General features: G+C 54.2%; 1 protein-coding gene across 1 annotated transcript in view; it reads left to right on the top strand.

The window, feature by feature from the left end:
- The window catches only part of CEP192 (centrosomal protein 192), a 1,919,503-nt gene that overhangs the window by 1,453,753 nt on the left and 448,953 nt on the right, over positions 1-16,797 (top strand). Inside the window, exon 36 of the mRNA XM_086965571.1 lies at positions 8,794-8,972. Within this exon, the coding sequence (XP_086821697.1) occupies positions 8,794-8,972 (179 nt within the window). The remainder of the gene's footprint in view (positions 1-8,793; positions 8,973-16,797) is intronic.

Here is a 16,797-nt window from a genome sequence, read left to right as displayed (position 1 = left end):
TAATTCCAAGCACTCTGCCTTCAGAATTGATAAGGCCTGCCATAGGAGTGACTGATAGGAATACATGTGTCCATTTTAGGGTTAGATATAGGAATACTATTTCTAAAGCAAAGGGTGATTACACCACCTTGCCCCAGCTGTCGTGCAGCCAGTTGTGTCAGATTTGGGTGGCCATCCAGGGGTGGCATAATACATGCTGCAGCCCCTGGTAGGCCCTGGGTACACCTATGCCCTGGATACCTAAGGTATACTGTACAGGGACTGATAAGGTGGCCCAGTACCAATTGGTAAATGCACCTAAGGTTCATGTGTGTCAATTTAGAGAGAGAACAGCTAGGCTGTGGGTCTGATTAGCAGGCCCACAGCCAGGGAAAGTTGTAAACCAGTGAAGCAAAAAGCAAAAATCTGGGGTGATCATAGGATTGCAGACCCTACTCTCCTACAATGTGTTCCGGACTTGTGTCCTTCATGGTTGTATATTGTGGTTGCAAACTTTGTCGTTGCTCTGCTCTTTCCCTTTGGTATTTTATGGTATACAGTGCCTAGCACTGTCCTTTATGGTGCTGTTTCTCATCATTCAATGTCTTTTTTTTAAATTCTTTATGCACCCTGTTCCCACACTCTCACAGGTTTTGGTGGTGGCTTTGCGTTGTGGTGCAGTCATTTTTTTCCAATGAAAACTGACATCAGCGAGCCGGGATGGGCATATATGGCTCCGCTGACGTCAAGTCCGTGGACTTCAGGGCGGAGCTGTGCGGGGGCGCGCAGTGGTGCTGCTGCAGAAATTTTCCAGATCCAGTCGGACGCTTGTGGATATCCTAAGTTATGGAATCTGTGGCTATACTGTGTCTCTACCAGATACATTGTTACCGAAGGTAAGTAACTCTTCATTTAGGGGGCATCACAGCAATAGTTCTTCATGAACATATGCACTGATGCCCAAGTAGCTGGGCGGCAAATGCAGAAAGCCCAACCTGAACCGATATCCAGGATGTGCTTGCGCAGTAGTACCAGTTTTGGCTCTAAGGAAAGGTAGAAACCATTGCACTACTTACACCTGGAGAGACTCCACTCCCTATATGATCACTTCCTGGGGAAATTAGGCATAAACCTCACCAAAAGTTCCTAGTTTAACAAAAAACAGTATGGTGAATCCCTTCTTCGAGTTTCCACTTGAGGTGGCCCACCTTAGTGATCTGCCTAGCCTGATAGCACCCCGCGTCTTCTTACTAGATAATATTCCTGCCTGCGCTGGTGCCAAATAGGCCCCAGGGTAAGAGGTGGCATTCTCTAGGCCTGTAGAAAGCCACTGTTGCACATCAAAGGCAGCAGACTCTTTGAGGCTTTTGTCCTTGGTATGCTAATTCACTAGCAGTCCTGTTGGAGGATGTGAGATCCCCTTTCTCTGGAACAGGCACTGTTCCTGACCTCTGAGAGCGTTAACTTTCCCGAGCATCGAGTAAGAAACTTGTCTGTGGTGACAGGCTGGAAGAGTCCAGTTAGCCAGCACACTAAACCACTGGTAGGTTTTAGGGAGTAACTCTAAGGTGACCTCTGGATGCATGTCATAATAAATCCAACACTGACATCAGTGTGAATTTATTAGGAGAAGGTGTTTGATATCCAACACCATTGGTTATTAGTGGAGCCATCATGTAGATGGGTAACCTGTAATGACTAGTGTCTGGTACATGTCCTTAAGGTGACTACCTGATCACGTGTAGTATTTAGGAATGGAGGTAGACATCACAGGGGTCTATCTGTTCAATCAGATGGGCCCTCACATATAAAGTGCCCTGCCATAGGGCTCTCGCCTGCTGTAGGGTTGACTTAAAGTATATGCAGGGTCCCTTGAAATGTCACGCAGGGATTGGGCCATGTGTTCTCAAAATGGTTTCTACCTTTTCACGCATCCTGCGACGGCAGGCTTCATGCAGTCTTTGTGTGGCATAATACATGCTGCAGCCATCAGGGACCCTCTTTGGTACCCATGCCCTAGGTTCCAGGGGTACCATTTACCAGGGAATTTAGGGGTGCTAAAGTACTTGCCAGTTGGGTTACAATTGAAAAGTTTTAGCTGTTTGAAGGGAAAGAGCACTGGCACTTGGGGGCCTGGTTAGCAGGAACCCAGTGCACTTTCTGTCAAAAGCATCAGTACTCGGGCAAAAAGTGGGGGTGACCATGTCATATAAGGGCTCTTTCTTACAACGGGCTAATACCTGTCCGACGTTCTTTGCTATGCCTCACCCCTCGAAACAGAAGGAGAGAATCTGACCCTAAGAAAGACCTTCGTTTCTACATTGAATGTACTAAGTGCACCAGATGGTCCTATCCGGTGTTTGTGGGCTTCTCGGTAGCAAAGTAGAGCACACCAGTGCACAAAAGAACGATATGTAGGTGAAAAGTCCTCTGCATGAAAATGTGTTATGCACTAGCTAAGAGTCAGCCGCCTGAAGGATTAAGGGTTCATTCCACTGGAGCCAAAGGTGCTACTACTGTGCTAGCACAGCCTGGATATGTTTCAGGTTGCTACATGGGCATCAGTGCACGTGTTCATGCAGTACTAATGCCTTGATAGTCAGATTCGTAGAAATGGGCATTTTGTTTCTTCAGTTCTGCAGGTCCTTTTTCGTTTGAGCCATTCCAAAGGTTCAGTTCCCTGGGAGTTACAGCTTTGATATCTATGCACAAGATGAGGAATCTGCAGCTAGAAGTATCGATCAGAACTCGTTACTTACCTTCTGTAATGTTCTTTCTATTGGATACTAACCACAGATTTGTCACTAACCCTTCAACCTCCCTTTTCTGTGGAATGGACGTTTTTCATTCAATAAGGTTCCAAATTGAAGATCTGCACACTTGTCAAACCAATTTGCTGATGGGCTATATGTCTCAGAGTATGTAAAGACTTTGAATGGAACTGTACGTGCCCGTGTGGCACTTGTATGTGGCCCGCTCTTCCCTTACAGATCAGAACAAAATTGGTGTAGAGATGCGCAACTTCACCTACCGGCACGCAGTAGTACTACTTTTGAGATCTGAAAGAGACACGTTAGTGATAGATTCCTTACCTTAGAATATCCCCAGGCGTCAGACTGGATCCGGAAATTTTTGCTTAGCAATAGCCCTGCGCGTCGGTAGGCGTCGTCCGTGGCTCCGCGTCCGTCGTCGGCGTCGTTGGCGTCGGAATGACGTTGTTGGAGTACTTAGACGCCGCCCATGCGCACTGACGTCAGTTCTTCTTTTTTCCGCGCCAGCTAGCGCAGATCCGGAGAAGCTCTACCCCTAGTCATTTTTTGACTAAACTTTTTGATCATTTCTTTACTTGAGTCTTCGACTCTATCGGTGCCGGTAGTGATGCCCGGGTTCAAACCCTGCTCGAAGTGCGACCGACTGATGTCGGTTACCGATCCCCATCGCCGGTGCCTGAAGTGTTTAGGCCTCGACCACGACGACCGCACCTGCTCCGACTGCCGGGCCCTGACGTCTAAAGCTAGGCGGGAGCAGTCCCGCAAGCGACTCGAGCTCCGGCAGTCGGCCCGCGCCGTTCCAGGTCCCGGTCCCACGGGAGGTCGAGGGACCGGTCGCGGGGTCGGAGTCATCGCAGCTCCGGGAGTGGACATTGATAGTCAGGATCCAAGTCCTCAGGTAAGAGGCATGAGAATTCGGAGAGACGTCATCGTTCCTCCGACCCACCCCGACGCTCGCACGATGCAGCCGGGGGTTTGGGTGACACCACCCACGCGGCTCCGACGGAGTCGCAAGCGTCGCCGCCTGCCCCACACCTTCAGGTCCCTGGGCACGGCGCGTCGTCGTAGGAGATCGAGCGGTACCTCATGGCCATAAGGTCCCTCCCTCCTCAGCCGGGCTCCGTGGCGCCTCGGGGCCCAACAGTCCTGGCTGGAGGCCCTAGCGGGTCGGGTGCTTCGGCCCGACGCTGTTGGGTGCTTCGGCCCCGGCGCCGCCGGCGACTTCGGTCCCGGCGCCGCAGGACCTCACCGGATCCGCTTCCGGATCCGGGTCGTAGCCGGTCAACCTCACCGGCACCAGCCCCGCGGGTATCGCCCCTGGCGCCTGCTGTGGACGCCGTCCCCACTCTTTCCTTCGGTCCGACTCTGGCGCCGAAACGGCGCAGCGGGGCGCCGCTTCCGACGGCCTTTAAAGATTTTTATTTCCATGAGGAGGCCTCCTCTGTTGCCCCTGTTTTTACAGGAGACGGGTGACGAGGGTGACTGGGAGGGGTCTGAAGACCCTCTGGCATTGGAGTGCCAGTCTCAAGAGGACTGAGCTTGGGGAGGTCTGTGGTATTGACACTTCGCCAGACACTGGATTTGTCTCCTCTCCCACTGTGGCTACGGAGGAGGGGTCTACTTACAGTGTAGTGTTGACGAGGGCAGCCAAGGCCTTAAACCTTGAGCTCCCTGTCGCGGCCGTGAGGACTAACCTCCTCACTGAGGTCCTCAAACCGCAGACAAGCTCCAGTGAGCCCCTGCTGCTGTTCAATGAGGCTTTGTGTGACCTTCTTGTGGGCACTTGGTCCAAGCCCGCCACAGGTCCGCCTGTGGATAGGAACGTGGCCAGACGCTACCGCCCGGCCCCGGGCGACCCTTGCTTTTTGTCCATCCATCCCACCCCTGAGAGCCTGGTTATCCAGGCCTCCACTTCCCAGACCGCATTCCCAACGGCTCCGCCCAATCAGGAATCCAAGAGATATTAACAATTCGGGAAGAAAGTGTTCTCGTCCCTGAGTTTGGGACTGCGGTCTGTCAATACCACCTGTCTCTTGGGCTGCTACACCCACACCCTGTGGGACACGGTCGCGGACATGCTGCCACAATGTCCGGAGGAGGTCCGGGCTAAACTCGCCCAAACCCTTGTGGAGGGCCGAGATGCAGCGCAATATTTCATCCGGTGTGGGATGGATACCACGGACTCACTGGGCAGGGCGATGGCAACGACAGTGGCGGTTCGACGCCACGCCTAATTGAGGTCCGCCAACTTTTCGGCCGATGTCCAGGCCACACTTCTGGACATGCCGTTCAATGGTCGTCGCCTCTTTGGCGACAAGGCAGACCATGCGCTTGAGCGTTTTAAGGACTCCAGGGCTACGGCCAAGTCCTTGGGCCTCTCGGCCACACGCCAGCAATCAGGTGCCTTTGGCTCCTTTCGTGGCCACGGATCGGGCGCCCCCACACGTGCTGCCAGCCACGCACCGCAGAATGTTCAACAGCGCGGTGGCGGCGGTGGAAACCGACGTGGCGGTGGACGGGGACAACGGCGAGGCCAGTCCATACCTCCCTCGGCATCCCCTTCCTCAAAACCTTCCTAGTCCGAGTTTTCAGGCCCATGTGACGCCAGTGGGGGGCAGGGTTCGCCATCACCTCTCCTACTGGCGCACTGTCGCGTCGGACAGGTGGGTTCTGCAGATCGTCCGAAACGGCTACTCCCTCCCCTTCGAGGCGACCCCTCCAGCCATGCCACCGCAGTACCACCGCGTGTTGGTGTTTCACTTGCAAATTCTGCAAGAGGAAGTCACGGCCCTCTTGGCCAAGGGGGCCATCGAGCGCGTCCTACGGAACGTCAACGGCTTCCTCCAGAAGGAGAAGTTCAAGATGCTGACTTTGGCTCAGGTCTTAGCTGCCCTGGACCCTGGAGACTGGCTGGTAGCGTTGGACTTGCAGGACGTTTATTTTCACATCCCCGTCCTGCCGGCCCACTGGCGTTACCTGCGGTTCACGGTAGGCCACGAGCACTTTCAGTTTACCGTGGTCCCCTTCGGCCTTACCAGCGCCCCACGGGTGTTCACGAAGGTGATGGCGGTGTTCGCAGCTCATCTGCGCAGGTTAGGGGTGTCAGTCTTCCCCTACCTCGCGACTGGTTATTGAAGGCGGGCTCACAGTCGTCAGCCACCTCCAGACAACGGCCGACCTCCTGCACCAGCTGGGGTTCTCCATCAACGTGCCAACGTGCCAAAGTGGCACCTGTGTCCCTTTCAGAAGCTCCTCTTCATCGGAGCGGTTCTAGACTCAGCGCAGTTTCGGGTTTATCCTCCCAAACAGCGGGTTCGGGATATTCAGGCTCTGATTCCGATCTTTCAGCCTTTATCCCGAGTCTCGGTCAGGTTGACGCAGCGGCTTCTGGGGCTGATGGCCTCCTGCATCCTTCTGGTGCATCACGCCCGGTGGCGGATGCAGGCTCTGCAGTGGGACCTGAAGTTTCAGTGGGCCCAGCATCAGGGCAACTTGTCCGATCATGTCTTGAGCTCGGAGGGCACTGCAAGACAGTTGCAGTGGTGGCTCACGGACCGCGATTGGGTCAGTGGCAGATTCCTCTCCCTACCCCACCCGGAGCACGTGGTTGTGACGGACGCGTCCCTCCAGGGCTGGGGAGGCCACATGGGAGAGGCGGAGATCAGAGGCCTCTGGTCTCCAGCGGAGTCCCGGCTCCATATCAACCTTTTGGAGCTGCGGGCGATCCGACTAGCACTGAAGGCATTCCTCCCCTCTGTCCGGGGGAGTGTAGTGCAGATGTTCACGGACAACACCACCGCCATGTGGTACTGTAACAAACAGGGCGTGGTGGGGTCGTGGACCCTATGCCAGGAGGCTCTGCGCCTCTGGCAGTGGCTGGAACATCAGGGCGTGACCCTGGTGGTTCAACACCTGGCAGGTTCTCTGAATGCCAGGGCGGACGAACTCAGCCGTCGGTGCATGATGGATCACAAATGGCGTCTGAACTCGGACGTGGCGCAAGGCCTCTTTCAGCAATGGGGAGAGCCTTGGTTAGATCTATTCGCCACAGAAGAGAACGCGCAATGTCATCAGTTCTGCGCGTTGGAATTTCCAAGGCGGCACACACTCGGAGACACTTTTCGTCGCGAGTTTTGCGGTCTATTGTATTCCTTTCCGCCTTCTTCTGCCCAGAGTGCTGAAGATCAGGCGCGACCGGGCCCAGGTTGTTCTTGTGGCTCCGGACTGGGCACGAAGATACTGGTATCCCGAGCTACTCAGCATGTCCGTCGATCCCCCGATTCGCCTGCCTCTTCGGGGGGACCTTCTGTCGCAGCAGCAGGGGGCGGTTCTGCACCCGAACCTGTCCAGTCTCCACCTACAAGCTTGGAGATTGAGCGGCGGCAGTTGAGGCCATTTGACTTGCCTCCCGAAGTCTGTGATGTCATTCTGGCAGCCAGGCGTCCCTCCACAAAGTCGGTATACGCCTGCAGGTGAACAGATTTGTGGCATGGTGCACAGCAAAGGCTGTGGACCCACTCTCTGCACCCCTTTCTGAGGTTCTCCCTTGTAAGTAGGTTTTTGAAGGGCATCACACACATGTTCCCTCCTGTTCCCTTCGTGATGCCCCAGTGGGACTTGAATCTTGTACTTACTTATCTAATGTGTGCTCCCTTTGAGCCACTCCATAACTGTCCTCTCCGTCTTCTTACTTTGAAGACGGCTTTCCTGGTGGCCATCACCTCTGCCAGGAGAGTGAGTGAGCTCCAGGATCTTTCTTCTACACCTCCTTTCCTCTCTGTCCATCCGGACAAGCTTGTGTTGCGGACAAGACCCTCTTTCCTGCCCAAGGTTGTCACGGCCTTCCACATCGGGCAGTTAATTACCTTGCCCACCTTCTTTCCGCCTCCGCATCCCTCGAAAGAGGAAGAGAGGCTCCACCGTCTGGACCCAAAACGAGCGCTCTCTTATTTTCTGGATCGCACACGCCAGTTCCGGGTGGATGACCAACTCTTTGTTGGTTACGAGGGCGCTAAGAAAGGAAAGGCGGTGCACAAGCGGACCATCTCGTGGTGGATCATCTTGTGTATCCAGGCATGTTACTCCTTGACCAAAAAGGATCCCCGAGTTGGATTGCGGGCTCATTCTACTCAGGCCACGGCGACTACCACTGCCCTGGGCCGAGGAGTGCCCTTGCAGGACATTGGCCAGGCAGGTACGTGGGCCTCGCTGCACACGTTTGCAAGACACTACTGCCTGGACAGCCAAGTCCGGAGGGATGGCTTCTTTGGCCGTTCCGTCCTCCAGGACTTTCTGGTGTGATTATTGGTTCGCAGACCCACCACCGGGGTTGGTATTGCTGGGGTATCTATTCTAAGGTAAGGAATCTATCACTAACGTGTCTCTTTCAGATGCACAAGTTACTACTTGTGTAACGATATATCTGTAAGAGACATTAGTGATAGATTCCTTACCGACCCATCCTCCCCGTTCTGTGAACCGAAATCTAGGGTTAAGGTCATCCCCTTTCAGGGCCCTAGTTTCTTGGCACCAGTGTTGGTTCTATCATGGCTCTGCGTATCTGACGCGGAAAAGCTGTGTATCAGAACTGACGTCAGCGCGCATGGGCGGCGTCTAAGTACTCCGACTACGTCATTCTGGTGCTAACGACGCCGACGACGGACGCGGAGCCGCGGACGACGCCTACCGACGCGCCGGTCTGACGCCTATGGATATTCTAAGGTAAGGAATCTATCACTAACTAATGTCTCTTACAGATGTATCGTTACACAAGTAGTAACTTGTGCTTTGTTTCCAATCTGACACTAGTTTAATATTCACAATGTAAGAAATCTGCAATCTCTAACAAAGTGTCACTGAAGGAAAGTACGGTTTTAGATGGTACACAAGAATCCATGGACTCAAACTATTATGAATTATTTTCATTATATTGTTAATAATGGCATCTGTCATTGTATCAAGTCATGATTTTCTGAGTTTGAAGGTTTTTTGTGTGTAAAGCGTTAAGACCAATAAGACAATTTTCTTATTCCTACTTTGTCAGTGTGCCCAGAAGTCCTGAAATGAGCAACGCCAACACATCTCTGGATGTTCTTCCAGTAAAAGGACCTCAAGGTCCTCCTTTGTCTTTACCTGTTACTGAGCAAGTGCAGCAATCTGTAGATTCAGAAGTAGAATGGACCGTTTACCCTGATACCCTAAACTTGAATGCCCACTCTAACAGTAAGTGCGTTTCACGTTTGCTGTCATTTGTCTTTTCTTCTGTGAAAATGTGCCCTTTTTTAAGGACCCCATGGCTACCAGCCCCTGAGAGAACCTTCCTTGTCATCAACCTGCTCTAAACACTTTCTACATCTTCCTCTTCAAAATATTTTTTCTTAATTCTATTTTCAAGTGTGTATTTCATCTGTATATCTGAAATTGCTTTCTTCGCATTTGTTCGTATTTAATGAGAAGAATTTGATTAGCAAGCTCATGTGTTTGGACCTGTGGAAATAGAATGACAAGTGACAGGGATCGCCTTAGCCCTTTTCCCACTATTGAAACAAGTCCCCACTACCTGCTGTTGCCATGGCTTGTAATGAGGTATGCTGTATTTCCCAAACTTTCTGTCCAGTTGCAGGTCTAAGATTTCCGCAGAACAATGAATTCTCTGTCCTCATTATGAGCTTCTGTACTTGAAGGTTTCTTTCTCGAAGACTTCTGTATAATGAAACTTGGCATCGTGTTTTATCTCCATTAATAGAGCGAAGCACAAGGAGCAAACTATGGAAGTGTTTCTAGTTAGAAAAGTTTCTTACCTCAGCTTGGTAGTTGCAAGAGGATGCTGAAGTGACTACTCCTCTGAGAAAGAAATGCAAATGATTTTCTCCTGCATGTTATACTCCGATTCAAAGCTAATGTGTGGAAGTGGGCACCAAACCCCTTTTGGGGCTTTTTAAAGTATATATTTTACAATGTTTGCAATCATTAAATGTACAGTTTGGTTATTGGGTACTGCTCAGTTTAGAATTTTCTGATGGATACGCTGGACCGTAGATTCCTCATCTTTAGAATAATCCCCAGGTGACGACTACATCCTAAATTCTTAAAGCAATCACTCCTGCTTGCAGTCGTAATCTCCCAAAGTGACTGAGCTGAGTCTGATAAAGGCGCCACCCCAGCATACTGATGTAATTCCCTTTCTTTCCCTGCCCTTTGATGAATATCCAGAGCACTGCTTCCTGCTTTGGTTGCACTCAAAGCAAGGGTAGCACTCCGTCTAAGATCCAGATTTGGACCTTTGGTCTTCTCCATGAAGCCAGTACTCAAGATAACTGGTGGCCCTTTTAGGCTCAGATTTTGATGCATTTCAAGGGCTTTTAAACATTCTCTACAATGACCAGACAGAAAACGTATTAACCTCTTGTTACACAGATGTTGGTCTGTACCTCGACCTACAAAACAGGATTGGACTGGATACCTTGCCAGACACTTAGCTGGAGTCCCCACCTGTCCCATACACTAAAGGAGAATTAATCTTTTGCAGTGGTAGTCTGCTGGGCATCTAAAGTCCTGGACATGGAATGCTCCGCTGCGGAGACTTAATCAAGCATACTTACTGAAATTTGACAATCAGTAATAGCCCTATCAGAATCCTTACTGCCTTTCAGTGAGGCACTTCCAGACACTTTATTTGCCACATGGATGAAGGCATGTTGACTTGTAATCTTGTACCTCACGCATGTCCCTGATGACCCAGCCTTCTTGATCTATCACTTTCCTTGGAAAGCCTTGTGGTACAAGCATGAACTAGTTTGGTGAACCTAAATTGTTTCCCTTCTGCTCTGACAGCCAGGTAATCAAAGCTATTGTTCCTTTTGGTAAAATGTTTTTTTCATCTGCTAGGTTAGCTCTGAGTTCTTAAAATGTGGTCTCCCTCTTGGGCTGGTAAACGCATGCATTTTGGGACATGGGCAGACAGATCTTGCCGGCATATTTCTCAGTGATACTTAGAACAGCTGTAGCTAAAACAATTCAGGATTGACAAGATGTTGCTAAACATGTTCTAAGAGCAGATCATGGCACAACTGATTGTGTGGGCTATTCCATGGCCTCAGGAGTAGTGATATCTGAAAGAGACTCGTTAGTGATAGATTCCTTACCTTAGAATATCCCCAGGCGTCAGACTCGATCCGGAAAGGTTTGGTAGCAGTACCCCTGCACGTCAGTAGGTGGCGTCCTGTGGCTCCGCGTCAGTCACTGGTGTCGTAACACCGAGATAACGTCACAGAGACTACTTAGACGCCACCCATGCGCGCTGACGTAAGTTCTTTCTTTTTCCGCGCCAGCAAGCGCAGATCCGGATAGAGCACGTACCTTAGTCACTTTTTGACTACTCTTTTGAGACTTTTGTCTCCCCCCTTTTTCTCCTGGTGCACATAGGGATTCCTGGTTTTAAGTCCTGTGGAGCCTGCTGTCGTAATATGTCGGTGGCGATCCCCCATGATGTTTGCCTCTAATGCCTGTAGACCAACCACGACTCCTGGGACTGTAGAGCTATGGCCCGAAGGCCTTGAGGGAGCGGCGCAGGAAACTGCTGGAGGCCCGGCACTCATCCAGACGCCGCTCTGGGTCCAGGGACTGGTCCCGTGGCCGCAGTCGTCATTCTTCGGGCTCCAAGTCTTCGCGCTCTGATTCCGGTAAGCAACGACATAAAAAGAAGTCGAAGAAGCATGTTCGCTCTCCGATGTCCCTCCTTGGATGGGGACGAGGGGGACATGGGTTCTGCCCCTGCGGCTCCCTTCGAGCCTGGGAGTCCCGCTGTCTACCCGCGTTATCCGGGTCCAAACGGCGACTCCCGAACAGGTGCAAGAGTTTCTTGCCACCATGGACCGCCTTTTTAGGCCTCGGGCTCCCGCTGGCATGCCTTCAGGCCGAGGTCCCGCGTCCAGATCCTGTTGGCCCGCCGGCAGATCCAGCTTCGGCGCCACAGTATCCTAAGCCGTTGGCTTTGCCCCGGCGCCACGGGTTCCAGCGCCTCCCTTGGCTCCACCACGGGTGTCGCAGTGGGTGTCGTTCGTTCCGCCCTTACCCCGGTTCCAGGACCATTTTGTTTCTGCCTGGGACCCACATTGGGAGGCGGCGCCAGCCCGACCCCGGCTGGTGCCGTTCACGATGCCGTTTGCCGCGCGGCTGGCTCCTCTTGCAGTGGAGGTGGAGGATGATTGAGAGGGGTCCGAGGACCCTCTCGCCCGTCAGTGTGACTCCGAGCAGGACTGGGTGGACGATCTGGAGGACGCAGGCGACCTAGACGTCTCTTCTGCCTCTCCTCCGCCTAAATGGAGGAGGGCGCTTCCTACACGATGGTGCTCCATCGGGCTGCTGACGTCCTCGACCTTCCTAAAGTGACACTCAAAACTAACCTCCTCACCGAGGTGCTCCAGATTGCGTCTGCTTCGTTAGAGGTGCTGCTTCCCTTCAATGACTACCTTACCGACGTCCTGGTGGGCACTTGGTCGCGGCTGGCCACGAGGGCCCCTGTGGATAAGAATGTCTCTAGGCGTCACCCCCGGCACCTGGTGACCCCACGTTTCTCACCACTCATCCGACGCCTGCGAGCCTGGTCATCCAAGCCTCGACGTCGCAGAGTGCCTTCCCCAAGGCTCCGCCGGATAAGGACTCTAAGAAGCTGGAGCACTTCGGTAAGCGGTTGTTCTATTCAACCAGCTTTGGGCTGCGGTCGGTGAACACCCCCTGCTTATTAGGCTGCTTTTCACTCGCGGTGTGGGATACCGTTGCTCAGGTGTTGCCACAGTGTTATGAGGAGGTTCAGACTGTTCTTTTCCAAGCGGTGGCTGAGGGTAAGGATTCGGCTAAGTTCGCCATTCGGTGTGGTTTGGACACCGCTGACTCGTTGGGCAGGGCGATTTCTATGACTGTGGCGCTGCGTCGCCACGCCTGGCTGCGTTCCACTGGCTTCTCGCCCGATATCCATAACTCGCTCATGGACATTCCCTTTGATGGCACTCGCCTGTTTGGCGATGTGGCCGACAGTGCACTGGAGCGTTTTAAGGACTTGCGGGCCACGGCCAAGTCCATGGGCCTTTCTGCAAAGAGCCCGGCCTCTCCTGGTCTTTGTTCCTTTCGTGGCCACGTTCCTTCAGCAAGCCTGTGCAGAACCATCCTCAGAGTGGACGTGGCTTCCGCAGGGGCGGGTCTGGGAATCAGCTTGGGGGTCAGTCCACCTCCGTCCCCGCTGCTTCTACCTCCAAACCTTCCTAATCCGAGCTTTTTGGAGCACCCAACGCCTAAGGATGGCAGAATACGCCACCACCTTCCTCACTGGCGCGATATCACATCGGACAAGTGGGTGTTGCAGATCATCCACGGGGGTTACTCCCTTCCCTTTCAGTCCATCCCTCCAGCCATGCTACCTCGGTGCCACTGCATGTCGGGGGATCACTTGGTGCTTCTCCAGCAGGAAGTCACGGCCCTCTTGGCCAAGGGGGCCAACAAGTGCTTTCCCGGACCGGAAGTAACGAGTAGTTGTTATTCCCACTACTTTCTGGTCCCCAAGAAGAACAAGGGGGGCCTGCGCTCCATCTTGGACCTCCAGAACGTCAATCGCTTCCTCTGGAAGGAGAAATTCAAAATGCTGACTCTTGCTCAGGTCCTGACTGCCCTCGACCCTGGAGCCTGTATGGTAGCGTTGGACTTGCAGGATACATATTTTTGCATCCCCGTCCTGCAGGACCACCAGCGTTATCTGCGGTTCACGGTAGGCCAGGAGCATTTTCAGTTTGCCGTGCTCCCCTTTGGCCTTTCCAGCGCCCCTCGGGTGTTCACAAAGGTGATGACGGTGGTCGCAGCTCACCTGCGCAGGTCGGGGGTGTCTGTCTTCCCCTACCTCGGCGACTGGTTGTTGAAGGCGGGCTCGTTAACCACCTACATACTACGGCCGCCCTCCTGCATTTGCTGGGGTTCTCCATCAACGTGCCAAAGTCACACATGAGTCCCTCTCAGATTCTGGATTCAACGCTGTTTCGGGTTTATTCTCCCGAACAGCGAGTCCGGGATACTCATGCTATGATTCTGATATTTCAGCCTCTGTCCCGGGTTTCAGTCAGGATTACCCTCCAGCTTCTTGGCCTGATGGCCTCCTGCATCCTGCTGATGACACATGCCAGATGGCATATGCGGGCTCTGCAGTGGGACCTGAAGTGCCAGTGGGCGCAGCATCAGTGCAACCTGTCCAATCCTGTCCAGATCTTGGAGGGCACTGTACGACAATAGCAGTGGTGGCTCATGAATCGCGATTGGGTCAATGGCAGATCCATCTCCCTCTCCCTCCCCCAACCGGAGCACACAGTGGTGACTGATGCATCCCTCCTGGGATGGGGAGGCCACTTGGGAGAGGCGGAGATCAGAGGCCTCTGGTCTCTGGCGGCGTCCCGGCTCCCATATCAACCTTTTGGAGCTTGGGGCGTTCTGGCTTGCACTGAAGGCATTCTTTCCCTCTGTCCGGGGAAGTGTGGTGCAGGTGTTCACGGACAACACCACCGCCATGTTGTATTGCAACAAACAGGCGCGGAGTGTGGTCCTGGTCCCTATGTCGGGAGGCTCTTCGCCTCTGGACATGGCTGGTGTTAGACGGACCGGGAGGGTCGGCCGAGATTACGGGGAGAGGTCTCCAGGGAGAGCCGTCTCCAACGACTGTACAGATAAGTAACTTCCCCCCCACAGACGGACACCACACAAGATTGAAGGTTAACGAGACTTTATATGCACTTCTTAGGTTACGTTGATATAATACAAGGAGGTCTGGACTCAGGGGTCCCCTCGGTTCTGATCTCTAGTTGAGGAAAAGGGTAGCGGGACAGTCTTAGTTACCAATGAGTTCAATAGCTCTCAATCCTCGAGCTCGGCGTGGTTGCTGATCGGGCCGTGGAGGAGCCAAGCAGGTCCCGAGATGGATGAAGGGTGGTCGGCGGGCCGTGGAGAAGCCAAGCAGGTCCCGATATGGATGAAGGATGGTCGACGGGCCGTGGAGAAGCCAAGCAGGTCCCGATGCAGATGACAGTTACAACGGCCCGCGGCCTCGCCAGCAGATCCGGACGACGGTGAAGGATGAAGGTTACGACGGCTGTGGCAGCGCCAACAGGCAGGATGATGGTGCACAGGACAGAGCTACGGCAGCGCCAGTAGTTCGTCCAGGATGAGTTCTTCTTTCGTCTCTCGACTCCAAGATACAACTGCCTTCCTGTTCTGGAGCTGCCCCAGTTATAGGGCTGGCGTGCTTTGATGTCCGGACCCTCGCACTTGGAGGTCGGGAGGTCCGGGATGAGGGAGTCCAGGCACCCAGCAGGGGGGTGGAGCCAGCGCCCAGGGAGGCGATGGGCGAGCGGCACTGGCCGGGGGAGAACCATCGACACCTCTTTCTCCCATTGACTGGCCAAGTAGCTCGCTCGCCTCCTGGGTGGAGGGTGGTGCCGGAATGTCTGAGGCCGGGCTAGGCCCAGGGTTGAGGTCGATCGGGGGCCAGGCGGCCTCGTGGCGAAGTGTCCAAGATGGCGGCCCGGGCTGGGCGCGTGGGTCGGCCGTGGATCGGACCCACGAGGTTATCATGCTCGAGGGCAGGTGTCCCTGAGGGGACGTAGGACGTGCAATGGTGGTGTGTGGTGCTTGTATGACTGGCTCGGGCTTGGTCGAGCCGGGGGAGAGCGGCCCGTCATGTGGCCTGTCCAACATGCGTCCCCCCCAGCTGAAGGCGGGGAGAGTTACCCATCCTCTTGGGGACTCTCTTCGTCGAGGCGGAAAAACCGGGACAGGCCATCCGCGTTGGCGTGGTCAGACCCAGGCCGGTGTTCAACGGTAAAGTCCATACCTTGCAAGGAGATGGACCAGCGTAGCAGTTTTGGGTTTTCCCCCCGCATATGCATCAACCACTGCAGGGGTCGGTGGTCAGTCTGCACCCGGAAGTGGGTGCCAAAAAGGTAGGGTCGGAGCTTCTTGAGGGCCCATACCACAGCGAAGGCTTCCCTCTCTATGGTGCTCCAGCGTTGCTCCCGTGGTAGGAGTCTCCGGCTGATGAAGGCCACCGGTTGATCAAGGCCTTCGGTGTTCACCTGGGACAGGACCGCCCCAATGCCCTGGTCGGAGGCATCCGTCTGGACGACGAACTCCCGGCTGTAGTCTGGGGCCTGGAGTACAGGAGCGGAACACATGGCGGCCTTTAGCTGTTCGAAGGCCGCTTGACACTCTGGGGTCCAGTTCACCTTCTTGGGCTGATTTTTCGACGTGAGTTCGGTGAGAGGCCCCACGAGGGTACCATAGTCTTTCACGAACCTTCGGTAGTAGCCCGTGAGGCCCAGGAAGGCTCGCACCTCAGTTTGAGTGTTAGGGGGTTGCCAGTTCTGGATGGCGGCAATTTTCAGTTGAAGAGGGGCCACTAGACCGCTTCCCACTTGGTGTCCGAGGTAGGTCACTGACCCTTGTCCAATTTGACATTTGCTGGCCTTGATCGTGAGGCCAGCTCGCTGAAGGGCTTGCAACACTGCTTGGAGGTGGTGGAGGTGCTCGGTCCAGTGGTGGCTGTACACAGCGATGTCGTCCAGGTAGGCGGCGCTGAACTCTTCGAGCCCCGCCAGGACCTGATTGACGAGCCGTTGGAACGTCGCTGGGGCATTTTTCATGCCGAAGGGCATGACCGTGAAGTGATAGTGGCCATCGGGGGTGGAGAAGGCAGAACGTTCTTGTGCTCGGGGTGTGAGGCCGATCTGCCAATATCCTGCCGTTAGATCGAAGATGCTGAGGTAGCGGGCAGCGCCCATTCGGTCGACCAGTTCATCTGCCCGGGGGATGGGGTGTGCGTCCGTTCTGGTGACTTCATTCAGGCCCCGGTAGTCGACACAGAACCGGAGTTCGGGTGTGGTTCCGGGGGCGGCTGCTTTGGGGACCAGTACGACCGGGCTGGCCCATGGACTGTCGGAGGGCTCGATGACCCCGAGCGTGAGCATCTTAGTTACTTCCGCCTGGATGCAGGCCCGTACCCGATCAGGTACGCGGT

This window comes from Lissotriton vulgaris, chromosome 4_1 (genome assembly GCF_964263255.1).
Source record: "Lissotriton vulgaris chromosome 4_1, aLisVul1.2, whole genome shotgun sequence".
In the NCBI taxonomy this organism is placed as follows: Eukaryota; Metazoa; Chordata; class Amphibia; order Caudata; family Salamandridae; genus Lissotriton; species Lissotriton vulgaris.
This window is presented reverse-complemented; position numbering and strand designations above follow the sequence as displayed.